Source organism: Scyliorhinus torazame, chromosome 18 (genome assembly GCF_047496885.1).
Source record: "Scyliorhinus torazame isolate Kashiwa2021f chromosome 18, sScyTor2.1, whole genome shotgun sequence".
NCBI classification, from domain to species: domain Eukaryota; kingdom Metazoa; phylum Chordata; class Chondrichthyes; order Carcharhiniformes; family Scyliorhinidae; genus Scyliorhinus; species Scyliorhinus torazame.
In genome coordinates this window covers 40,977,847-41,005,247 of record NC_092724.1, presented here as the reverse complement: position 1 = coordinate 41,005,247, position 27,401 = coordinate 40,977,847, and the positions used below count along the sequence as shown (strand labels likewise).

The window sequence follows — 27,401 nt, the reverse complement described above, 5'->3', positions numbered from 1 at the left end:
TGGAGTGGGATTATTTGTGGGAGGTGCTGAGGAGATTTGGCTTTGGAGATGGGTATATCAGATGGGTACAGTTGCTGTATAGGGCCCCGATGGCGAGCGTGGTCACGAATGGACGGGGGTCTGATTATTTTCGGCTCCATAGAGGGACGAGGCAGGGATGTCCTCTGTCCCCGTTATTGTTTACACTGGCGATTGAGCCCCTGGCCATAGCATTGAGGGGTTCCAGGAAGTGGAGGGGAGTACTCAGGGGAGGAGAAGAACACCGGTTATCTCTGTATGCGGATGATTTGCTATATGTGGCGGACCCGTCGGAGGGGATGCCAGAGATAATGCGGATACTTGGGGAGTTTGGGGATTTTTCAGGGTATAAATTGAACATGGGGAAAAGTGGGTTGTTTGTGGTGCATCCAGGGGAGCAGAGCAGAGAAATAGAGGATTTACCGTTGAGGAAGGTAACAAGGGACTTTCGGTACTTGGGGATCCAGATAGCCAAGAATTGGGGTACATTGCATAGGCTTAATTTAACGCGGTTGGTGGAACAGATGGAGGAGGACTTTAAGAGATTGGACATGGTGTCCCTGTCACTGGCAGGTAGGGTGCAGGCGGTTAAAATGGTGGTCCTCCCGAGATTCCTTTTTGTGTTTCAGTGCCTCCCGGTGGTGGTCACGAAGGCTTTTTTCAAAAGAATCGAGAAGAGTATTATGAGTTTTGTGTGGGACGGGAAGACCCCGAGAGAGAGGAGGGGATTTTTGCAGCGTAGTAGGGATAGGGGGGGGGCTGGCACTACCGAGCCTAAGTGAGTACTACTGGGCCGCCAATATTTCAATGGTGTGTAAGTGGATGGGAGAAGAGGAGGGAGCGGCGTGGAAGAGATTGGAGAGGGCGTCCTGCAGGGGGACTAGCCTACAAGCTATGGTGACGGCACTGTTGCCGTTCTCACCGAAGAAATACACCACAAGCCCGGTGGTGGTGGCTGCATTGAAAATTTGGGGGCAGTGGAGACGGCATGGGGGAAAGACGGGAGCCTCGGTGCGGTCCCCGATAAGAAATAACCATAGGTTTGTTCCGGGGAGAATGGATGGGGGATTTGGAGCATGGCAAAGAGCAGGGGTAACACAATTGAGAGATCTGTTCGTAGATGGGACGTTTGCGAGTCTGGGAGCGCTGACGGAAAAATATGGGTTGCCCCAAGGGAATGCATTTCGGTATATGCAACTGAGGGCTTTTGCGAGGCAACAGGTGAGGGAATTCCCGCAGCTCCCGACGCAGGAGGTGCAGGATAGAGTGATCTCAGAGACATGGGTGGGGGATGGTAAGGTGTCGGACATATATAGTGAAATGAGGGACGAGGGGGAGATCACGGTAGATGAGCTGAAAGGGAAATGGGGAGAAGAACTGGGGGAGGAGATTGAGGAGGGGCTGTGGGCTGATGCCCTACGTAGGGTAAACTCATTGTCCTCGTGTGCCAGGCTAAGCCTGATACAAATTAAGGTGTTACACAGGGCGCATATGACTGGAGTACAGCTCAGTAAATTTTTTGGGGTAGAGGATAGGTGTGCGAGATGCTCGAGAAGCCCAGCGAATCACACCCACATGTTCTGGTCATGCCCGGCACTACAGGGGCTTTGGGTGGGGGTGGCAAAGGTGCTTTCGAAGGTGGTGTGGGTCCAGGTCGAACCAAGCTGGGGGTTGGCTATATTTGGGGTTGCAGAAGAGCCGGGAGTGCAGGAGGCGAGAGAGGCTGATGTTTTGGCCTTTGCGTCCCTAATAGGCCGGCGCAGGATATTGTTAATGTGGAAGGAAGCCAAACCCCCGGGTGTGGAGACCTGGATAAACGACATGGCAGGGTTTATAAAGTTAGAACGGATTAAGTTCGTACTAAGGGGTTCGGCTCAAGGGTTCACCAGGCGGTGGCAACCGTTCGTCGACTACCTCACAGAAAGATAGAGGGAATGGAAAAGAAGAAGACAACAGCAGCAACCCGGGGGGGGGGGGGGGGGCGGGGGGGGGGGGGGGAGGAATCGGACTGACTCTCAGGGATGTTATTGTATATGTATAGGCACTTGTTTTAGGTAATGTATATTGGACTGTTGGATTGTATCTTTGGAGAGTATTTATTTTTGACAAGGCAGTTGCCATTTAGTTTGGTTCTTGTTTCTGTTCATATTATTTATTTATTTGTTTAAAACTGGCCTCTGTTATTTATATTGCTTTATTGTTGTTTAAAAGAAACACTACGTACTGTTATGTTTGGCCAAAAAATCTTGAATAAAATATATATAAAAAAAAAATTTAAAAACATGATTTATTTAAATGTCACATCTGAACACAGTAAAGCCGACTCACACAGACAAGTGACAGCTTCCCTTCAAAATACCAGGAACAAATGCAGGATATCAAAATAAATGGCCTGCTGTCTGCAACCTTTGTTTCCCGCTGCCACCTCACTCCCAACCCACAATGGTATTCATCTTAGTTGAATTTCTAACCGCAAATGCAGAGCGCGATTCTCTGGAAAGATTTCTTTAAATTTTTTTTTGTAATATTTAGAATGCCCAACTAATTTTTGCCAATTAAGGGACATTTAGCGTGGTCAATTCACCTACCCTGCACATCTTTTTGGGTTGGTTGTAGGGGTGAGACCTACACAGACAAGGGGAGAAAGTGCAAACTCCACATGGACAGTGAGAATAGAAAGATTTAAAAAAGAAATTCCTTCTGTCTTGTCAGAAGCTCCTGTTCAACCTGGCAGCATTTGGTAAAGCTGCTGTTCAACTTAAAAATCTTATTTCAACTGCAAAACTACAGACAGACTTGGCTCCTCCTATCAATTACATCCATCTATATCCCACTATGTTCCAGGACCTGATGAGCTAGGACTATACATCACTCGCCCATAAATTATCTAAAATCCAGGGAATCTCAAGTATCATAAGATTGGATTAGTACTTGGTTAAAATCAATCATGACCTCACTTTTTATGACTTCTTAGTTACAACTCTAGCAGACATAGTCTGGACCTTAACCTAGGTTCTTTAATAATATAACTGTAACAAATATATACCATAATCCAGGCTTTTAAAAATATTACTACCACAAATATAAAATACAATATATCTACCAATTGCTTACATTCATCATACATTGGCCGATTAATTATCTGCAATTAGAGACCAGAACATTTAAATGAATCTTTCAATACAATACCTATTTGTATTGAGAAACCGATTTCCTTACATTGTTGAAATGTTGATGGGATTGAATTGTGTCTATTTGGCTCATTGGGAAATTCTTGAAACAAATGGAGAGACTGGAAATCTGTTTTGTCTTGCAGGCTATCATGAGAGGCGAACTAGATGTTCTGAAGGATTGGTGTTATGAAGCAGTATGTATTTTGGTTAACCAAATTTCTTCTTTTTTCATATTAAAGAGAATAAGAGTGCTCTCCAATGACTGTGTTTGCCCAGTAAGTTGTTGAACCATACAGGCCAGGAAGGTTTTGTGATTCAGCCTGTGGGCAGGGTAGATTTAGGTCATCTCAGCCGAGTGAGCGTATGAAATGTTCCTGTGGACTTAAGTCAGTGGGAAAAATCAGTCTGTGTTCACTCTGACCTCATGATCACAATCCAGTGACTCCTGCTGGAAAGTTAGTTTATGTGAACATCTTTTAGAGACAGGATTAGGCATGGCTGTGAAGACCCTCATGTCCTGCCAGTGCATGGGAAGAGATACCAGAGGCACAATAGAACCAGCAAGAGCCATTGGATCCGAAAGGCAGTTAACAAAATCTGGATTGACTGGAAAAACAGTAAGGTAAAATCATGAGCTGTCAGTGTTATTAGTCCCAACCAGGCTGAATCTTTTTCTTGGACTAGCTTCATCTCTCTGCATTTTACCATATTTGCCGACCTCCCCATCATCCCTCATTCCCGTTTTCTCTCTGTATCTTGGTAATCTTTTCCAGAAACCTATCTAATTGTCGGGATTTCTGAGAAACTGGGTGGTTTTGTGGAATATCATTTGTGAACGACCTAAAATTTCAGTTTGGCGGTGAAAGATGAACAACTTTCTCGAATGCTATGAATACATGTTCGATATGTTTCCGCAAATGCCACTCCCTTGCTGCAATCAATGTGCTGCTGAACCTCGCGGGGGGGGCGGGGGGGTGGGGGGGGGGGGTGGCGAGGAGGTGAGAGGAATTTTTTAAAAATGCCAGCCTCCTGTTATTTATCTCATCATTGGAACATTTCTGAAGATTTATTTTTAATATAGTTGGCAGTTCGGTTGATAACTGGCGCATATCACTTAAGTGGATGCAGTTTGTGTGAAAGTAAGATTGGAAATATGATTGCTCGCATAATGAGCTTGTCAATTGTGAATCACCTTTGCTAATAAGATGCATGTTTCTATTCCTTGCAGAGCGAGGAATAGTTCTGTGTTTGCAAGAAACAATCTAATGTAGGAGTGTGTGTGTGATTACCGTTTGATAGCAAATCAGTCTCTAGGGAATTTGGGCATTTAAAATCACTCATCACTGTACGTTGGAACTGCTGGATGGGATTTGGTAACAAGTACAGTAGGAGGGGGTGTTTAGAAGTAATTTACTTCCTCCAGCTCATTTGCTGTTACTCTGCACTAAAGTTCTTGTAGATGCACACACAGCCCCAGGTAATTAATTGTCCTAGATTGCACCAGTTGTCTCTCATGCCCCCTTGTGACTTTGGATTATTTTGGGAACTTGAGTTATTGGAGTGTGGGACTATCTGGTGAGCAATTTAATTGAGTGAAAATGATAGAAAAGAGAGAATTTTTATTTATAACACAGCTTTTGCATTCTTAGAGCATCCCAAAGCTCCTCACAGCCAATTAACTTTGAGCTGTATGCACTGTTATTTATGTAGGTAAACGAGCAACTAGTTGTGTACAGCAAGGTCTTACAAACAGCAAATGAACAAATAACCACGGAATCTGATTTTGGCATTTGAAAGAGGAATGTTGGCCAAGACGTGTTGGAGAACATGTTGCTTTTCTGCAAACAATGTTATAGGATCTTTTATGCCACCTGAACAGGCATATGGGCTTTTGGTTTGACGTCTCGCCTGAAAGGCAGATAATAAAATCTGGATCGACTGGAGGAGAAGTAAGATAAAATCAGTGAGCACTGGCAGTGTTGTTAGGCCCAAATAGGCTGACCCTTTTTCATACACCAGCCTCATCAATACTCTTCCCCAACCCCCCCTCCATCTTCCTCAGATTTACCAAACATGCCTTCTGTACCTTTTCCTGGATTCCTCAGCCCCATTTTCTCTCTGTCTTGAATCCTTTCAGGATACCTGAAAGAATAGATGGATTTGTGGGATACATTGACCACTTGAAATTTCAGTTTAGTGGTTGAAAGTGAAATACTTTCCTCTAATGCCATTACCTCCTACCCTATTCCTTATGTTTCAGCTAATTCCCCTTCTCCAATTGATTTGCTGCTGAAGTTCCAACCACCCCCTAAATTCCACACAATGCCTGATCTGTCCCTCCCTCCCAATGGAATCTGCCAACCTCTTATATCTGACTCCACTGATCAGGCACTCCTTCATGTCTGGCTCCCTTGTTCTTACAAGCTGTACTTTAACTGACCTCAGCCTGTACCTGGTCAGTGGAGGATACAAGGTGGAGCTCATTCAGAGCAGGTACACTAATGTTCACCTTTGCTAACAACAGGGTGCTTTGTGTATATAGTTGCGTACTAGAGCTATAAGTAGAACAAATGAAACCAAGTCAATGTATCATAAGATGTTGCTGCATCACTTGACTGGAATGCTATGTATTCTGGAAGTGTTTTGTCATTTTCCTACCAAATGGGGTGTGGAATAATGTAATTTTTATTCAACAGCAACAATAAATCAACACTCTTGAATAACACAACTAACTACTGTTATGTTTAGGGTGTGACTGAATCGCTCCACTCTGACATTTATGGGCACCATTTTCCTCCTGACTGTAGGAAAATAAACATATATCTTGTGTTTCACAATGTAACCTAGGGATATTGCAGGCAGATGGTGCAAGTAATGGTCTGAGGAATGTGGTTGAGTGAATCAATTCTATGCATGTCTTGAACACCCAGGCATTCATATCCCTTTGCTGGTAGATGTGCGATATATGGTGAAAAATAAAGAGAGGATACTTTAAGCTTGGAGTTGAGACTTATTGCCAGGACTCTATAGAGGGAACATAACTCAGTATCTAACTTGCATTATATCTGAATGTTTGGTGAGGCTGTATATAGATAACTTTACTCTTTGTTTAATCTGTGTTGCACCTGACCTAGTATTTGGTGCTGATACAGAACTTCTCACATAGAGGGGCAGCATGGTGGCACAGTGGTTAGCACTGCTGCCTCAAACGCCGTGTACCCAGGTTTGATCCCGGCCCCGTGTCACTGTCCGTGTGGAATTTGAGCATTCTCCCAGTGTCTGTGTGGGTCTCACCCCCACAACCCAAAAAGATGTGCAGCGTAGGTGAATTAGCCACGCTAAGTTGCCCCTTCATTGGAAAAAAATCAATTGAGTACTCTAAAATTACAAAAAATAACTTCTCACATAGTACACTCCAACGCCCCATGCCTTACTTAGATGAGCTCAAATAATAATAATCTTTATTGGCGCAAGTAGGCTTATATTAACACTGCAATGAAGTTATTGTGAAAACCCCCTAGCGGGGCCTGTTAGGGTACACACAGGGAGAATTCAGAATGTCCAATTTACCTAACAGCACCTCTTTTTGGACCTGTGGGAGGAAACTGGAGCACCCGGAGGAAACCATTGCAGACACAGGATGAACATGCAGACTCCGCACAGTGACCCAAGCCGGGAATCGAAAAATATAAAGAATGTATCATCAAACCTATTGCCAGGGCTGCAAATTGGAGTGTTAACCATGAGTAGAATTTACACATATGTCCATATACATCAAAGACATTAGCTGACATGGCATTCCAGTCTACTTGGCCTCTTCAGACAGTTCAATATGTTGGTATTTAACAATCAACTTTTGTGTTCCTTTATCTCGCAAACAGACTTACAGCCAGCTTGCTCAACCCATCCAACAGGCAAAGGCCATGAACCTTCAGTTCCGATCCAAGATACTCGACATTGACAATATTGATGTAAGTAACTGGCTTCATTAGTAGTGTTCATCCTCACACTGTGCAGCAGCAGGTCTCCAAACATAGGGTAATTTACTTTATATCTAACTCCTGCTCTATGTGATTTTGAAGAAGTGGTAAATGCTGATATAGGGTGCCTGAAATGAAAAGTGTTCCATTCCCCAGTACTAGCGTCCCTCACCTTGATTATCAAACACCCAATAAAATGAGAATTCAGGAAATACATAGCAGGTGAAATGAAATGAAAATCGCTTATTGTCACAAGTAGGCTTCAAATGAAGTTACTGTGAAAAGCCCCCAGTCGCCACATTCCGGCGCCTGTTTGGGGAGGCTGGTACGGGAATTGAACCGTGCTGCTGGCCTGCCTTGGTCTGCTTTAAAAGCCGGTTCTTTAGCCCTGTGCTAAACCAGCCTCTGGTTAACTCCTGGAAGGGAAATAATGTTTTCTTTGTTGCATTGGCCCTCCAATGAAGTGACATGTCCAAAACATAAATCAACCTGCATTTCCTGCTCTACTATCTGTCTACCAACACTCTTTTAATGTTTGTTCCTATTTTTAAAAAAAATTCCAAAAGTCCTGTTTATGTCCTTGAGATTGGGCATTTAAGGGCACTTGTCATTTTTGAATAACACAAACAGCATATGGGGAGCGGGTCACAATTTATGTACAGTGGCTGCTATATTATTTGTCGCTGCGCTGTTGATATTTATTACTTCAGGACATTTGACTCAAGATAATCACCAGCTGGCTCAGGCAAGACAGCAAAATGATCTCCAGGAGTAAGCTTTGCACGGCACTGAAACTACTGCCCATTGTTTGGGACAGCACGGTAGCATTGTGGATAGCACAATTGCTTCACAGCTCCAGGGTCCCAAGTTCGATTCCGGCTTGGGCCACTGTCTGTGCGGAGTCTGCACATCCTCCCTGTGTGTGCGTGGGTTTCCTCCGGGTGCTCCGGTTTCCTTAGTGTCCAAAATTACCCTTAGTGTTGGGTGGGGTTACTGGGTTATGGGGATCGGGTGGAGGTGTTGACCTTGGGTAGGGTGCTCTTTCCAAGAGCCGGTGCAGTCTCAATGGGCCAATTGGCCTCCTTATGCACTGTAAATTCTATGCGTCTATGTTATGACACCCTGGACTGGTGCACAATCCAATCCAGCCCCACTCATCTCAGTCACAACACAAATCAATTGACCAATAATTTTTATAAAAATACCCGAAATCTTTGGCCCTTGGCTGTCCAATAATTACAGTCACCAGGTTTGTAAATTGAAACACAATTACTGTATATTTACAACAGAAATATGCAGCAATTACAACTAGATAACAAGTAAGCTAACCTACCACCTCTTTAACTGTCCCACCCTCTTCCCACACACACATGACAGACAGACACAAAGGGATAAAAATAATAAAGATTAAGGTCAAAAGATAAGAGTCCTTGCTTCAGATTATGAGTTCTTTAATGCACTTTCTTCACAGTATGAGTGAATTAAAGTCTCGATTACAGTCTGTAATGATCTTCCTTGCAGTTAGCAATATCTTACTGACAGCTTTTCCAGGAGAAGCCCCTGGCTTTACATATTTCTGTTCTGCAGCGTGAGATATCAGATTCTGGTCTCTGCTTGCATCAGCATTTTCTACAGAGTTATCAGATTATGTATTCTGCTTGCAACAGCCTTTCCTGTAGAGAGAGTTGGTTCCCACAGTGGCCTTTTGGTGAGAATTTTCTGGTTATATCTGGAGAAAACAGAGTGGGGAAAAAAGAACAATCTTCTCTCTTAGCTGCCAAAGTGGAACTGAAAGCTCCTTGGGTCTCTGAACAATTTTAGTAGGAACACATCCAATCACCACCTGTTGCTGGGCAGGGCCAGGGCCTCATATTTGCTCCAGCCTTAAAATAAAAAGGCAATCATAGAAGCATAGAAATTACAGTGCAGAAGGAGGCCATTCGGCCATTAAGTCTGCACCAGCCCTTGGAAAGAGCACCCCACCCAAGCCCACGCCTCCACCTATCCCGGCAACTCAGTTACCCCACCTAACCTCCTGGGCACTAAGGGTCAATTTAGCATGGCCAATCCACCTAACCTGCACATCTTTGGACTGTGGGAGGAAACCGGAGCATCCGGAAAAAACCCACGAAGACACGGGGAGAAAGTGCAAACTCCACACAGACAGTCATCTGAAGCCGGAATTGAACCCGGGACCCTGGAGCTATGAGGCAGCAGTCCAAACATCGTGCCGCCCCAAATAAAAGCAAAGTTTAATAGTTCTGGCACACTAACTGAAAAGGTGCTGTCACTCCACAGTGCACTTTGTTTTGGAATAGCAGCTGCAAAGTTGTTAGTTGCCTGGTCCTAACCCCCACCATCCTGCCTTATATTTTGAACTCGAGTTGAAGTGAGAGTCACTGCCCTTGACATCAAGGCAGCATTTGACAAACCGAGTGTGGCATTAGGGAACCCTAGCAAAACTGAAGTAAATGAGAATCAGCTGGAGTCAAACCTAGCACAAAGTAAGATTGTTGTGGTAGTTGCAGGTCAAACATCTCCGTTTCAGAACATCACTGTAGGGGTTCCTCAGGGTAGAGTCCGAGGCCGAGCCATCTTCAGTTGCTTCATCAATGATCTTCCTTCCATCATAAGAAGTAGGGATGTTCGCTGATGATTGCACAATGTTCAGCTCCATTCGCAACTCCTTAGATGCTGAAGCAATCTGTGTTCAAATGCAACAAGACTTGAACAATATCCAGGCCTTTGCTGACAAATGGCAAGTATGGTAATTAACACATGAAACAAGAAACGTAAGAACTTGTGGATTAAAAGTACCCATATTTACTGAACTGTCCTTGGTGTTTCATTGCTTTGTTTTCTCCGCGTGTTCAGCTTTTTCAAGGACAGAGCTTCCTCTTTTGAATACATTCCTTGCACTTGTCTTTCCTGGAAGCTCCTAGCACAATGCATCTTCCTCAAGGCCAAGTGGAGAATCTCCTCCCAGGGTCACCGCCTCTCCCAGCATTGCTGCTCTCAAATTCTCTGAGAGTTGTGTGGGGGTGTCATCAATTTTCACCAGCTGTCGTTTCCCTTCTCTCGCTTCCTTTGGGACACACTCAGACCTCTGCTGTGGGGAATCGTTTCATTTGTAAAATGTATTGCAGAAATTGTTATAAGGCTTGCATGTATTTTTAATTTTATTTTAATCCTTTAAATAAACAGGACAATTATTTTGCTAGACAATGGGGGATTTAGTGAGATAAGAATACAATTAAAGACTTCTGATTTACTTTCAGAGAACGACTTTTATTCTCTTTAGCGGTCACATTTCTCATTTAATCTTCTTAATGGCCAATTTCTCAATACTTAGAATTAATGCTTTACTTTAAAAGTGCTCTGGGAGGATGCCTTCTCTGAATTTATCCTCCAAATTCAACCTTGCAGGCAATGCCAGGAACTTGTAGTGATCTGAAAATTGAGGCTTTAGTTTCTGCAACACACCTTTTACTACAGTACAGCTCCTGTTTGAATGGGCTCCTTCTGCACTGTATGTTCTATATCCTGCCAGTTTGGTGAAGAGTGGAAATTGACCCCAGAAATTTGGTGTTATATTCACGCTACTCTCTTAATACAGGAAAAAAGAACAGGACAAATAACAGAAAATTATATTTAAAAACAGCAAAAGGCTGGAAATACACATCTGACCTGATAACCTTTGTAGAGGAATAGAAGTTAGTTTGTTGATGCTCCAGATCTAAGAACCTTCCTCGGGACCGGAGGAATGGTGTTAGGTCTGAATTTTAAAAAGAAATTCCAATGAAGGGGCAATTTAGTGTGACCAATCCACCTACCCTGCACATCTTTGGGTTGTGGGGGTGAGACCCACGCAGACACTGGGGGAATGTGCAAACTCCACATGGTCAGTGACCCGGGGCTGGGATCGAACCCGGGTCCTTGGCGCGGTGAGGCAGCAGTGCTAAGCACCATGCCGCCCCAGGTCTGAATTGTTACTGGCTAAGTTATGTTTCTCCACAGATGCTGCCTAACCTGTTGACTATTTTCAGTTTTTTCTTTTATTGTTTTTAGATTGTCAGCATCTGTGGTGTTTTATCTTTTTATTTAATAGCTGAATTTTAAGCATTCACGGCTGTGAGATTGATGTCAGAAAGCAAGGCGATTGGTACCAATGAGTTGAATGATATGTCTACATCATGTGCAGGTTTTCTGGTCAATTATGGAGTTCCATTTACAATCGAGTAATTTCTAAACGGCCATAAATTCAATAACAGTATCTGAAATACCCACAGTTGGTGATTAAATTGAAAATTAAATAGGATTGCAAAAGTATCACTTGGAAGTATCACAGTCCAAAGATGTGCAGGTTAGGTGGATTGGCCATGATAAATTGCCCTTAGTGTCCCAAATTGCCCTTAGTGTTGGGTTGGGTTATGGGGATTGGGTGGAGGTGTTGACCTTGGGTAGGGTGCTCTTTCCAAGAGCCGGTGCAGTCTCGATGGGCCGAATGGCCTCCTGCACTGTAAATTCTATGTAAAAAAACAAACAGTTGAATCCTTATTCTGTTTTATATCCAATGACATTATTACAGCGCAGAAGGAGACCATTCGGCCAGTCGTGTCTGCATTGGCTCTCCGAAGGAACAATTTACCAAGTGTCACCCTTTGGCCTTCTCCCCATTGCCTTTCACATTTTCCCCCCCCAGATAACTCAGTTCCCTCTTGCCTCCCATTGATCCTGCCTCCACTACACTGTTACAACACCCTGGGCTAGTGCACAAAGTTAACACAAATGAATTAACCAATAATTCTTATAAAAAAGTACCCAAAGTCTTTGGTTCTTGGCTGCCCAATAATTGCAGTCACAAGGTTTGTAAGTTTAAACATAATTACTGCTTATTTATAACAAGGACTATCATGAATTATGCAGTAAATACAACTGGTTAACGACAAGCTAATACCTACTTCCTACTTCCCGTGGGCCTATTTAGGGTGCTCATTCAGAGGGTCGGTGCAGACTTAACGGGCCGAATGGCCTCCTTCTGCAATGCAGTTATTCTATGATAATTGCAACAGATTTTCCATATCTACTCTGTCGAGACCCTTTGTACCTCTATCACATCTCCTCTCAACCTTCTCTAAGAAAACAGTCCTAACCTCTCCAGTCTAACTACGCAACTGAAGTTCCTTGTCCTTAAAACCATTTTCATGAATCTTTTCTGCACTCTCTCAATGCCATAACATGTAGGAGCAGAGGTATGCCTTGCGGCCCATCGAGTCCCCTCCGCCATTCAATGAGATCACGGCTGATCTGATATAATCCTCAAATCCACTTTCTCGCCAATTCCCACAACCCTCGATTCCTTTACTGATTAAAAATCTGCCTAGCCCAGCCTTGAACATACTTAACGCCCAGCCTCTGCAGGACTCTGTAGTAAAGAATTCCACAGATTCACTACCCTCTGAGAGAAGAAATTTATTCATATCCCTCTTAAAATGTGGCGCCCAGAATTATATGCAGTACAAAATTGAGGCCGAACCAGTGTTCCATGCAAGTTTAACATTACCTCGTTGCTTTTCTACTTTATGCTGCTTTAATAAAGCCTACACTGCCGTGTGCTTTATCAATTGTGCTTTCAATCTGTCCTGCCACCTTCAATGACTTGTGCACATACAAACCCAGGTCCTTCTCATCCTGTACCCCTATTAGAATTATATCATTCATTTTATATTGTCTTCCCACATTCTTCCATTCAAAATTTATCACTTCACACTTCTCTGTTATGAATTACATCTGCCACATTTCCACCCTTTTCACAAATCTATGTCCTTCTGAATTCCACACTGTCCTCACTGTTCATAAAGCTTTTGTATCATCCACAATTTTTTTAAATTGTGCTCTGTGCACCAAGATTCTAGGTCATTAATTGGAGCCTAACATCGACCCCTGGAGAACTCCATTGCAAACCTTCCTCCAGCCCAAAAGCATCCATTAACCACCACTCTCTGTTCCCTGTCATTCAGCCAATTTTGTATCCATGTTGCTACTGTCCCATTTATTCCATAAGTTATACCTTGATCACAAGACTGTTGTGCAGTACTTTATCAGATGTCTTTTGGAAATCCATGTGCACCACATCAACAGCATTACCCTCACCAACCCTCTCTGTTACCTCATCAAAAACTCCAGCAATTTAATTAGAAATGATTTTTTTTCCTTAACAAATCGAGGCTGGCTTTCCTTAATTAATGTACATTCGCCCAAGTGGCTATTTTGTTGCGAATTATCATATCTAGAAGCTCTCTTTCTCCCCCCCCCCCCCCCCCCCCCCCCCAAAACCACCACCAACACCACCCACCCCTGAGGTTAAACTGACTAGCCTGTAGTTGCTGGGCTTAACTATGTACCCAATTGGTAAACAACAGTGTAACATTTGCAATGCCAGTTATGCCTAACAGATGAGACAGTTTGAACAAACAGAATTAATTATTTGCACGTCAAAATTACCATCCCTTTGTCCATAAAAATGGCTTGGCCTTATCTGCCATATATTTTGGACAAGAATATTTTAGGAAAGGGAAAAAGACCATCAGACCCAAAAACTTGTCTCTTTTTGATCTCACTACAAATTCTCAAGCTTTCAACACTTTTGCTCTATAGAAATACATGTAACGACGACTGTGTTTATATTTGGTTAACTAATTCTACAACTCAATTATTCCGCGGCTGAAATAAGCTTCCCTTCTATTTCTTATTTAACCTCTTGCCATAATTGACAATTTGCTTAACAAGGCTTTATAACCCCTCATAATTTCATAAAACATGAATTATTTAACCTTAAATGCGCCTCCACCAAATGAAACATACCCTATCTTTCCTCCCATTATAAATTCTTGACAGCCCAAACCGCCCTTGACCCCCTTTCAGGATCACTAATATCCTACTGTAATTAGGTACATAAAGCTGCATATGGAACAGGAAATGGGGTCTGATCAAAACCGCATGTACATTTCTCTAACTCTCTCCAGTCCTGTAAAACATTTGAAACTCTAGTTTCTAGTTCATTCCCTAATTACTTTCGCGCAATATTGAACGTCTAAGCACTATGATCGCAAATTATCTCCCTTTAGCCTCTCCTATTTCTCTTTTTAAGAAGCTTAAACCCTATCTCTTAAAAAAAAAACTTTTTGATCACCTGTCCTAATATCTTCTTTGGCTCGATGTAAATCTTTGTCAGATTCCATTCTAGTGACATGCCTTGAAATTGTTGCTCGTTTTAGCCTTAGTTTACTTATTCTTATTCTGTCACCGTTGCTCATGAGTCGCCAGGTATCTTTCTGATACCGCCACGTGTTTCAAGTCCAAGTAATTAATAATGCAACACACCGCTTAGTAAGAGTTAAATCAACGCTCATTTATTATATACAGCAATTAATACTTGTATAATAATCCTACTTCTAGACTACTACCTACCACTAAAGGCCAATACTTAACTTTGGAAATGGCCCACCAGGTCAGGGAAACGGATGGTCTTTCGAATTGGTTCTGAGCCTGCGGGATTCAAAAGCTGGTACAAGTTGAAAGTCAGGAGCGCCTACCTGGTAGCAATCGCTGGAGTAAGACTTAGCTTTTTTGTAGAAGGGTCTCGAAGGTTGCGAGCAGGAAAAGAAGGGGTCGAGTTGAACTTGGCCCCTATTCTTATAGTCCCCAGGGGCTTCCCGCCTCTCTGGGCAGACCTCGTACCTGGTTCCAAGTGATTGGACTTGGTCCCAATTACTTGGTTCAATATGCTCCAATAATGGAGCGATTCCTTGATCGGGGGGTGGTCGTTTACCTTTCTTTGTGTCAGCCCCTGCTGGCGCCGAAAGGTCTGGGTCGGCTTTCAATTGCTAATTTGTAGCAATTGTTCCCGGGGATGGCTGATTAAAATGCAGATGGCTGGGTTGTTGTGATGTTGATGGCTGCAGGTATCGATCTGGACTGACTTATGGGTTATGGGGATAGGGTGGAGGTGTTGACCTTGGGTAGGGTGCTCTTTCCAAGAGCCGGTGCAGACTCGATGGGCCGAATGGCCTCCTTCTGCACTGTAAATTCTATGATAATGAAAAATCTATGATATGACTTCCCCAGAGGCGAATACACTGTTTTACCTGCAGTTGTCCGTTTGAGTCCTGTTGGCTGATTTTCCCATCAGCCTCTTCCGTTCGCCATTTTAAATCGGGGTTTGACCATTCTAATCGGGAATCAGCCATTTTACGTGGCTACATTCCCTCCTTGTGATCCTAACGCGAAGCGTGAAGGATCACATCACTTTGTTACTTTCCATTCCCTGACCGGGGGGGACACCTCCTACATGGCCTCTGCTCTGACCCTAGCTATGCACAAAAAATGTTAACTAACAATTCTAAGGGCGCTATGTCAGACAGGGACATGCATTACAAAATAACAAACTTGGAACCTCTAATTTATCCTTATTACACTACCCTCGCTAAACATCCCATTATTCTATCTTCCCTAATCATACAACAAAAAAAATCACACCATTTCCTATAATCTTTCCTGGCTTGGCAGTCAAGCTCAGGATCATACTTTTTTTTTTGTTCATGAAAAGTTTTGTACATCTTTTTATTTACAGCAATAACGCAAGTGAATGCACTTTATTGCTTTTATTATAGATCGCGGGGGTCGGGGGTCTGGTCGTAACCGAATATAGGGGATCTGATCCTGTATACCGGGGTTCGAGCGCGGTATGCTCTCCTCCATTTACGTAGGCGCATAGTTTGCACTACACAGCAGAGTATCGCCAACGCTAACAGTGCTTCGATCACGTAGGACAGGAAGTACCAGGTTATGAACCTGGCACACCAGGAAGATGCAGTGTCGCTGGTGACTGGGCTCTGGGTACTGCGGGGCAGTGAAACATTAACGGCTGGGAGGTTTGAAGTCATGGGGTTCGCGTTCATGCGCAACCAAATGTCCATAAGCACAAGGGTGATCCACTTGAAGGAAGTCCTCATGGCTGTTCTCGGTCCTTTCCTTTCTTTGAGTTCTCTTTATTTTCTCCGATCCTGGAGCTTCTCGAGTTCTGTAAAAACAAGCATAGTATCTGTAACTATCTTTGTTTAATATCCGGTATGCTAGTGTGTCTGTCCTTTGGTGCCAATTATACCCTTATAATTGGTCACTATGTGTGACTCCCTCATTTAAAAAAAAAAACAACCAATGTTAGGACACAGCACATTTCCCAATGACGGACCAGTGCTTATTTACCATCCAGATGTTCCAGGATGTAAATAGCAGATGGCGGGCAACCTAAAGGTTCCCTAAACAAACCAAAAGCTTTTTGAAATGAAAAATTTCAAATGAGGTGCGTATGGGCCGCGACGGGTAAGATTTGGATGGAGTCCCCGGGTAGGACGGCTACCAATGCCGTATCTCCCCTACCCAAGCGTGATTGACCAACGGGGGGGTCCCCAGGCAGGGCGGGTCTCATGCCGTTTCTCCACTGCCTGAGCAACCGGCAAGAACGGGCAAAAATGTAGTCATCGTGGTGGGGCTGCCATAGTGGTTCTATCCCTTGAACCAGAAGGGCAGTTACGATCGGGCGTCTGATACCCTAACAAGTATCAGCCGAAAAGCTAGTTCCACTGAACAAGCGTGTGGTCTGTTGACCAGGTATCTGCAGATATGTTGGTAACGCTGAACAAGCAGCTGGAAAAAAATTCTCCTGTCGGACGAATAACACGAAACAAACGTATGATCAACATAAAACATCCTGCAGGTTCCATCAGGAAGGACAACACTTCTCCCAAGCGTTTCCTTTAAACATCATGTGGACACCTCAGTTCTCGGTTGCGAACAGGGTCGCAAAGGGGTTGGCGGCTTGGGAGTCAGACCCGAGGTCGTCACCTTCACCCGGGTGCCAAACTCTGGAGTGGATTAGGGCTGAAAGGGCTGCTTGGTGTGAGTTAGGGTTGCTCTCGTCGTTGCGGACGAGTCTGTAGGAATTGTCGCGGTGCCAATAAGTTGTGTGGGGACAAAGTCAGGGTCGTCAGTGTGGTTCGGTGGTGGGATTTATTTAGAAAAGTGATCAGGAAGGGATCACTTGGATCGAATTCGGAGTCGCTGGGTGTGGGTCCAGTTGCATGGGGATAGTAGGGAGGCGTGCTGTGGCTATCGTCCGAGTCACAGTCGCTGTCTCTGCTGCTGCAGTCTGTGGGCGTTCTGGGGCGGAGTGTATATTTTGGGGGTGGAGTCGAGGTCGAGTCCGTGGCTGGGCTGGACGTGGTGGGGGTTAGTCGGGTTACGTTGGCTGTGGGCGGGGTGTGGTCTGCTGCGTCAAGCATGACGTGGTGTGCGTGGTTCGACTGTGTTCCATAAGCCTTTAACTGGTTTATATGAAACCACGCAGTCTTACCATTTGGGTATTTTATTTTGTAAACGGATGGGCTTACTTTATCCGCAATGGAATACGGACTCGGGTAATTAGGTGACAGGAATGTGCTGGGGTTATATATAGACAACATCACTTGCTGTCCGATATCGTACTCCGTTACATGCACTGCCTTATCGAAACAAGCCTTGCTCTGTTTCCTTTTGGTGCCCAATTTTACTGCGGCTGCTAACTGAGCCGTTTTGACATTTGCAACTAATTGCTCCACAGCTTTCTCGTGTGTGAGGGCCGTTACTTCAGGGCTGGTCAGGTCTAAACCTAACAAGTATTCTGTCCCTTTCATGGGGCGTCCGAGTGTGTGGGGTGTAACCTGTGGAGGTGGAAACAGTGGTACGCAGAAACATCAGCGCAAAAGGGAGGACTGAGTCCCACGTGGTGTTCTGCTGGACCATTTTTCTGAGGGTGGCTTTTAGGGTCCGATTCATGCGCTCCACTATACCACTCGACTGTGGGTGGTACGCAATGTGGAATTTTTGGGTGATGCCAAATATCGTGAGGACGTTCTGCATGACGCGTCCCGTAAAGTGAGAACCTTGGTCCGATTCAATGCGGGGGAGTCCCCATCTTGTAAAGATGTGGTGGGTTAGGATCTTGGCTGTGGTTTTCGCGGTGTTGGTGCGGGCTGGAAATGCTTCCACCCATTTTGTAAAGGTGTCTATGACCACCAGTACATATTTATAGCCATTCCTGCAAGGGGGCAATGGACCTATAAAATCAATCTGGAAGTTAGTCCAGGGGCCATTAACGGGTCGGGTGTGGCTGAGTTGGGCCTTTTTGGCATATCTGTCGGGGTTCTGTGCACAGATAAGGCAATTCACACAGATGGCTTACACCTTCCTTGAGATTTGGCCACCAACAAAGCTGTTTGAGGTGGGCTGTAGTGGGATCGATTCCCTGGTGTCCATGACCATCATGGAACAAACAAATCAATTGGTTCATATCCTGCTCAGGAACTACATACATGGTGTCCTTTAACACCACACCGTCATGTGTGGTCAGTGTATTTCTGAATCTCGTAGGAGGCTGGAAACTTTCCTTTCACAATCTCCGAGAGATTGCTGTCCTGCTTCTGGGCCTGTACTAGATCCTCTATTCTAGTCTGTGTGACCTGAACTGCACTCGCTGGCGCGCTTTCGGGGGGTTTCCAAAAATACCCATGCCTGGAACCTGCCTTAGCCAGTGCGTCGGCTTTTACATTTCCAGGGGGGGAGGAACGATGGTGGCTGCGGACTTTTATGATCCCAAAAGTCCTGTTCTGGGCTTTCTCTAAAATATGGCGGAGTAATGGGGCTGAGGGGAGGGGTTTCCCATCTGCGGAAACAAATCCTCTTGCGTCCCACAGGGGCAGAAATTCTGTAAGGCTGTTACAGACATAGAGGCTGTCCGAGTATATGTCTGCTGGGCTGGGGAAGGAATCTGGGTGCTCAACTATGTACGCGATGGCCGCAAGCTCTGCTGCCTGCGCACCTAAGCGTCCGGGTAGTTTCAATGCTAATTCCTCGAGGGCGCGTCCCTACGCGTCCTCAACATAGATCCCGCAACCTGTTATGCGTTGCCCATCTAAGACTGTGGAAGATCCATCCACATAAATCTTAATGGGTTCACACGTGTCTGTGTGCGGGGGGCTCTGAGATGAATTTCCTATCTTTTTGGGGGGTGTTTTTGCTATAAAGGGGCCTGTGTTATGGTGTGGAGAGATGATCTCACATTCATGGGGGGTTCCGGGGTACTGCAAATTGTCCGCTAAGTAGGTGTGTGTCTTGGTCCGTTTTACTGTGATGTCCCGCCCCTGCAAGACAAGGGTCCATCTAGCTGCGCGTATTTGGCTGACGGTACCATCCTTGAGTCGTCCGCCCAGTAAAAGCTGGGTGGGGGTGTGTTCGGTCAGAATGGTGATGGGGTTCAGTCCGGTAATGTATGAAAAGTACTGGACTGCCTAGAAAACTGCGAGCAGGTGCCTCTCACAGGCTGAAAATCCCCGCTCCACAGCATCTAAAAGTCGGGAGGCGTAAGCTACGGGTCTTAACTGGTCGTGCCGTTCCTGCAGGAGCACGGCCGAAAGGGTGCGGTCTGTGGTCGCTACCTCTATGGCATAAGGGGAAAGCGGGTCTGGAACTTGTAGTGCGGGAGTGGCTATGAGTGCCTGTTTTAACGAGTCCACAGCATCCGTATGCTGCGGAAGCCATTCCCAGGGGGCTCCTTTCTTTAGGAGGTCTGAGAGGGGCGCTGCCTTGCTGGCGAAACCGTCAATGTGGTTTCGGCAGTAGCCAACCAGTCCTAAAAATGACCGGAGGGCTGAAACATTCTGGGGAAGGGGCAATTTAGCGATCGAGTCAATTCTTTTATGCTCGATCTCACGTTTACCATGCGTGATAATTGTTCCCAAATATACCACTTTTTCTTCCAAAATCTGGGCCTTTTTGGGGTTGACTTTACAACCAATGGAATGTAACAATTCCAGGAGTTCAGACAGAAGCTCAATGTGCTCTTCCTTTGTGTCTGTCTGCAGTAGTAGATCATCTACATACTGTACCAGACATTCGGGGCGAGAAAATTTCGCTAGTCCATTTGCCAGCTGTCGGTGGAAAATGGAGGGGGAGTTGTGGAAGCCTTGTGGCAGGCATGCCCATGTGTACTGCTGTGCTTTAAAGGTGAAGGCAAATTTGTACTGGCACGCCTTTGCCAATGGAATGGACCAGAATCCATTACTGATGTCCAAAACCGTGAAGTAGCGGGAATTGGGTCCCTGCTTGAGCATGGTCTCGGGACTTGTTGCTACGGTGGGGGCTGCTGCGGGGGTGACTTTATTGAGTTCCCGATAATCAATGGTCAGGCGCCATGATCCGTCAGGCTTTCTTACTGGCCAAATCGGGGCACTATTTGTAGAGGCTACTGATCTTAGTACGCCCTGCTCTAATAAGCTCTCTATAACTTTTAGGATTTCACCCTCTCCTTCTAGGGGGAATCCGTACTGTTTTTGGGGTCTAGGGTCAGGTCCTGTTACTTGTACGGAGCCAGTCATCCGTCCACAGTCGTGCTTGTGGGTCGCGAATGCTGCCCTGTTCTTTTGCAGGACTGCCCTAACCTGCTTGTCCGTGCTAAGCGTAGTCGGGTTGAACCAAAATTCGTCTACTGCGCTAATTTTGTTCATGTAGTCCCCTATGTTGAGCGTTGCGGGGGCTCTAGCGGATTTCATCATCTTCCAGACACACTGGTTGACTGGATCGAAGGATAGGTGGTGGGAATTCATAAAGTCGATTCCCAGAATGTGTTCTGCTGTGTGGGGCAGGTCTACTAAACCTACGGGGTGTTTTGTGGTAATGTTTCCTATTTGAATGGGTACAGGGGCCGTGATGTGTCCCTGCTGTGAGTGGCCTGTAAAGCCGCTGAGGGTGATAGTGGCTGTAGTGGGCCACGTGTCCTTTTGAAAAAGGGTGGAGGAATTTATGGTGGTGCGGGACCCTCCTGTGTCCCAAAGAAATTCGATAGGCTGCCCCCGAATTTTCGCTGCGACTACGGGTCGTCCTGATCTATCCCAAAGGGTGTCGCAGACCCAACTGGGGGAGCCCGTACACAGTCAGTCCGTTCCGGTCAAGTCCGTCTGATCCGAACGGGCGCTAACGCTATGGATGGGCTCTGTCTTTTTCTTAACCAGAGTGCCTGTCTGTTGGGCTCTCTGTGGATTTTTGGGGCCATTGCACTCTTTCGCGAAATGTCCCAACTGTCCGCAGTTGTAACATTCTTGTGACTTTGTTGGGGGGCTGGTCTTTCCCTCATTTACCCAGGCGGGGTTGTGATGGGTTGATTTTACTGCCTGCATGTCTGCTGCGGCTTGCTTTTCTTCGGTGGTTTTAGCTGTGGGTTTACTCTGGGCAGACTGCTCCCAAACGCGGGACAATCTTTTAACTATCCACTTCTCGTTATGGGCCTCTTCTGAGGGATCATAACTAGTACAGGCATTCTGTCCTGCATCTGTGGATTGGGAGATAAGGGTGCGGGTCCATTTGGCCATGTTGGCTGGGGACAAATGGGCACGGTCTACGTCTCCAAAAACTGCTGCGAAGTGAATCCACAGGTGTCCTGCGAACGCTGTGGGGTGTTCAGACTTCTTCTGCCTACACTTATTTAGGCCATCTACGGGGTCACCCCGGTTATACCCGATCGCATCCAGGATCGCGGTATGCATTTCTGCAAGGGTGCCTCCTCCTACGTTCTGTGGGTCGGGAAGGGCTGCTGTTACCGATGGATCTAAACTTAGAACCATGAGCTTTACATGCTCTCTCTCATCCAGGCCGTACATGTTCGCCTGATGTTTGACGGTGGCAGAGAAATGGTGGGGGTCTGCGGCGGGGAGGAACGGTGTGACCTTTGCACACGCGTCCCGTAATTGGGTCACGGTTAGGGGGGTGGAATATAGAAATTCCGTCTCGTCCGATGTGGCTGTGCGGTGGGTGGTTACAGGGTTCATTGGAGCCTGAACTACCTGCTGTGTGGGGGGTTGGGGTGCTTTTCTCCTTTGGGGCTTTCCCTGCACACATGTTCCCTGAACATATCTCTGCGCTGTTTCTTGTAACTCTTCCCAATCAGGGCCATCTTCCTGGTCTAACTTTTCCCCAAAGGTTTCCTGAAATCCTTTCTGAACAGAAAGCAGTGACTGCAGGTCTGCAATCTGCTTCCGGCACTTTGCATGATCTATTGTGCTCTGTCTTTGTTCTGTGGTGGCAGCGTGGAGCGCTCTCAAGGCTGCCTTGAGATCACTACATTGTTTCTGTAGCGTCTCCACCTGCTTTTCTGTTTCTTTCCTTACCAGGACCGCATGCTGCGTGTCCTGGTAGGCCTTTTCATACTGGGATTGGCAACTGCTTAAATGCGCCAGACAAGACTGGTGACCCCGTTTGGCGTCAGCCACCTCTTCATCCTTTGCTGCCAATTTCCTTCTTAACTCTAAATTTTCTTTCTCAACCTCGCATACATCGACTTTACTCATCCGATGTATGCCCTCTAATTCTTTGCGGAGCGTCTTGATGACCTCCTCTGTGCCTCGCAATTGTGCCAAACAGGACACGATTGCCATCGGCTTGCAAGCTTTCGCTAAGCTCTTTTTATGTATCTCACTCATGTTCTCCCACCAAGTATGCCCTATACTTCCGGGACCTGATTCGTTATTATCGCAGAAATCATTCCACATGGGCCATCCTTTGCCCTTGAGATATTTCCGGATTTCATCTTCCCAAATGGGACACTGACCCACTCTACTGCTGCTGGTCGCTGCGACCGCAAATTCCTCAGGGTTCATGAGGCGCTGCATTGCCTGCATGGTCATCTCTCCTATCCGCTTGCTTCGTTTAAATTTGGAACAGGGGGCTACGGCGGTGTTGTAGATGCGGGTACGGCTTACGCTAATTTCCGAAAATACAGACTTCCGACAGTTTTGGCGCAACAAAATCTATCAGTTTTACCTTATAGCCCTGTTAGTTACGCATGTATACACACACTTCCGAATTATGGCTATTAATCAGAACCGCTTGAACACTTGTGGTTTTCTGTTTCCGATTGGATTCTAATTCAAAATTTCTTGGGTTCTCCGGGAGTGGTTTTCCACTTCTAGGTCGGGTCCCGGCGGAGTCGCCAAAATGTTGCTCGTTTTAGCCTTAGTTTACTTATTCTTATTCTGTCACCTTTGCTCATGAGTCGCCAGGTATCTTTCTGATACCGCCACGTGGTTCAAGTCCAAGTAATGATTAATAATGCAACACACCGCTTAGTAAGAGTTAAATCAACGCTCATTTATTATATACAGCAATTAATACTTATACAATAATCCGACTTCTAGACTACTACCTACCACTAAAGGCCAATACTTAACTTTGTAAATGGCCCACCAGGTCAGGAAACGGATGGTGTTTCGAATTGGTTCTGAGCCTGCGGGATTCAAAAGCTGGTACAAGTCGATAGTCAGGAGCGCCTATCTGGTAGCGATTGCTGGAGTAAGACTTACAGTTTTCTTGTAGAAGGGTCTCGAAGGTTGCGAGCAGGAAAAGAAGGGGTTGAGTTGAACTTGGCCCCTATTCTTATGGTCTCCAGGGGCTTCCTGCCTCTCGGGGCAGACCTCGTACCCGGTTCCAAGTTTACCTTTCTTTGTGTCAGCCCCTGCTGGTGCCGAAAGGTCTGGGTCGGCTTTCAATTGCTAATTTGTAGCAATTGTTCCCGGGGATGGCTGATTAAAATGCAGATGGCTGGGTTGTTGTGATGTTGATGGCTGCAGGTATCGGTCTGGACTTACTTCCCCAGAGGCGAATACACTGTTTTACCTGCAGCTGTCCGTTTGAGTCCTGTTGGTTGATTTTCCCATCAGCCTCTTCCGTTCGCCATTTTAAATTGGGGTTTGACCATTCTAATCGGGAATCAGCCATTCTACGTGGCTACAAAATATTTTACTATGTTAAAGCTGCTATGTATAAATGCAGATTGTTGTTGTCATCAGAAGTACGATTGTTTCAGATGAGTCCACCTTGCCTCTTTGCTACAAAATCACCATAACCCTTTGATTCTAGTTCCCCCACTTTGATAACCAGAAGCTGCAATGCATGGCGAAAACCATCAAGGACTATTTGGATACAGACACTGGCTTAACCTGTATTTGAACTTGGCACGAGGAAGAAGGAAGAAATGGCTAAGTGCCCTTCATTTATTCCTTCTGAGTATGACTTATTGCTTTGAGCAAAAGGAATGAATCTGCAAGCACCCAACTGTGATTGAAGAATTTCCAGACCCTGGCTGTTTATTTGACAGCCGTGCTCTAAATATATTTTGCATCCAAGTTACTGAATAACATCGATAATGTAAAGAAATGATCACAGCATTTATCTTTAATAATTAGCTTATCAGTGATATATCTTGTCAGTCAAGATGGTCCAATCCAATGTTCTGAAATTTCTATTGGCAAATTTCATAATTCTTGACTTGATTAGTTAGTGAATTATTGATAGCTTTGTACTTGCTCTCTGAAGCTGGTGGATGCTTGAAGTAGCTATATAGCCTCTGAATACTTAATGCTGTTTTTCTATTTGTCGGTGCAGTTAATATTAATAAGAATGTGCTGACCAAACAGCATGAACTTTAGGCTAAAACTTCATCACAGGGAATTACTGGTCAGGAGGCCTGATGTTGGTGAATGCAAAAATTGGCTACAAAGAGAAACTGAAAAAGGGAAATGTACAGAAAATATTGGTCAGTGCACCCTGGATCAAAGTTGCAGCTAAAACGTAAAACTGCCTGGTCAATTAGCCCTCATGCCAACTGTAAAAGCAGACGGTCCACATAAAGTTCTATTGGCCCCGCAATGGGCTAAATCACCTGCTTGATTGATGGTGGGCGTGCTTCTGAATCTCACATGCACCGCGGACCGAAATGTTGGACAACTACGCAATGACATTGGGATATGTGGCCAACGTAGTCTGTGCTTTCATGAACTCGTGAGTCGGGGGCATGCCCGCCTGAGTAATCTGGGCAATGTGTTTTGGTGAAGAGCCTCCAACTGTAATTTTAACTTTTGCTTTTTAGATACTAAGTTTCCAACCTTTTCTATTTAGGGAGTGTGCTCCAGCCTTTCCATATTTCTTTCTCAGGCAAACTGGTATGTGGCTGTGCTTGTAGGGGGTAAGGCAGTTGGCACAATGGGATGTGAGGAAATCCCCAGAGGAGGGAACTAAAATGGAGTGGGAAAAAAAATTAACTGACTAAATAAAACATTATTGTTTTCTTGATTAGTTACATAATTCAGCTGTATAATTATAGAATCCCTACAGTGCAGAAGGAGGCCATTCAGCCCATCGACTCTGCACCGACCCTCTGAAAGAGCATCCTACCCGGGCCCCGACCCAATCCCCGTAACCCCACCTAACCACATCTTTGGGCATTAAGGGGCAATTTAGCATGGCCAATCCACCTAACTGCATACGTGCAAACTCCACGCAGACATTCACCCAAGACTGGAATTGAACCTGGGTCCCTGGTGCTGTGAGGTAGCAGTGCTAACCACTGTGTCACCTTGCTGCCCCAGGGGCTGGTTTAGCACAGGGCTAAAGAGCTGGGGTTTAAAGCAGACAAAGGCAGGCCAGCAGCACGGTTCAATTTCCTTACCAGCCTCCCCGAACAGGCGCCGGAATGTGGCGACTAGGGGCTTTTCACAGTAACTTCATTTGAAGCCTACTTGTGACAATAAGCGATTTTCATTTTCATTTTTTTTCAATAGTGTGCATTATCCCTCAGGCCCAAGGCCGCACTAAACACTTTTATTGTGCATGACTGACATACATTAGAAGATCTCAAAAAATTGTGTGAACATAAACCCATTCAAAAAACAGGGTCTGGGAAACAAATGAAAAGGAGTAATATTGTATTAATAACTAGTCACCTCTTCCAAACTACATATAAGCTAAGCTACTGGCTATGGTTTTTTTCAATATTTGTTAAGATGAGGGTCAGCATGGCTGAATTAGTAGTTCAATGCCTCTTGAGAAAGAAGGTTGTGACTTCAAACTTAACAACAGGATTTAAGATAATCTAGGCTGGCACTGAGAGAGTCAGTTATCTGTTCATGTAGAATTTTAAAATGGCATGACGCTGCCAAAGAAGAGTATGGAGTATTCTGATGTTCTGGCCAACATTGCTCCCTCTGCCAGCACCACCAAAATCTGATTAATTGATTTTTGCTGTTTGTGAGATCATGTTCTTGTGAAACAACAACCATTTCACTTGAAGGTATAATTGTATTTTTATAATGTGAAGCGCTGTGAAGTATTTCAATGATTTAAGATAAAACTCCAGATAAATATAATTTCACTGAGGAGAAGGCTCCACAAATATCCCCATCCTCAATGATGGACGAGCCCAGCTCATCTGTGACACAAAAGACGAGGCTGAGGCATCCGCAACAATCTTCAGCCAGGAGTGCCGAGTGGATGGTCCATCTCGGTCTCCTCTGGAGGTCCCCAGCTTCACAGATGTCAGTTTCAGCCAATACAATTCGCTCCACGTGATATCAAGAAACGACTGTGGTACTGCAAAGGCCTGACAATATTCCAGCAATAGCACTGAAGACTTGTGCTCCAGAACCTGCCGCAACCCTAGCCAAGCTGTTCCAGTACAGTTACAACATTGGCATCATCCGGCAAAGAGGAAAATTACCCAGGTGTATCCTGTACACAAGATGCATGACAAATCTAACACAGCCAATTACCGCCCTATCAATCTATTCTCCATCATCAACAAAGTGATGGAAGGAGTCATCAACAGTGCTATCAAGCGGCACTTACTCAGCAATAACCTGCTTTCGGATGCTCAGTTTGGGTTCCGCCAGGGTCACCTAGCTCCTGGCCTCATTACAGCCTTGGTTCAAACATGGACAAAAGAGCTGACTGCTAGAAGTGAGGTGAGAGTGACTGTCCTTTACATCAAGGCAGCATTTGACCGAGTATGGCATCAAGGAGCCCTAGCTAAACTGAAGTCAATGGGAATCAGGGGGGAAACTCTCGGTTGGTTGGAGTCACACCTGGCACAAAGAAAGATGGTGGTGATAGTTGGAGGTCAATCATCTCAGCTCCAGGACATCACTGCAGGAGTTCCTCAGAGTGGTGTCCCAGGCCCAAGCATCTTCAGCTGCTTCATCAATGACCTCCCTTCCATCATAAGGTCAGAAGTGGGAATGTTCACAGATGACTGCACAGCGTTCAGCACCATTCGTGACACCTCAGATAATGAAGCTGACCATCTCCCACA

The 27,401-nt window shown here is 45.4% G+C and overlaps 1 protein-coding gene across 2 annotated transcripts in view; it reads left to right on the top strand.

Annotated features, from left to right (window-relative positions):
- timm44 (translocase of inner mitochondrial membrane 44 homolog (yeast)) overlaps positions 1–27,401 on the top strand; it is a 133,823-nt gene that overhangs the window by 74,949 nt on the left and 31,473 nt on the right. For both annotated transcript variants that reach the window (XM_072482643.1, XM_072482644.1), the window contains exons 10-11: positions 3,335–3,385; positions 7,073–7,162. In XM_072482643.1, the coding sequence (XP_072338744.1) occupies positions 3,335–3,385; positions 7,073–7,162 (141 nt within the window). The remainder of the gene's footprint in view (positions 1–3,334; positions 3,386–7,072; positions 7,163–27,401) is intronic.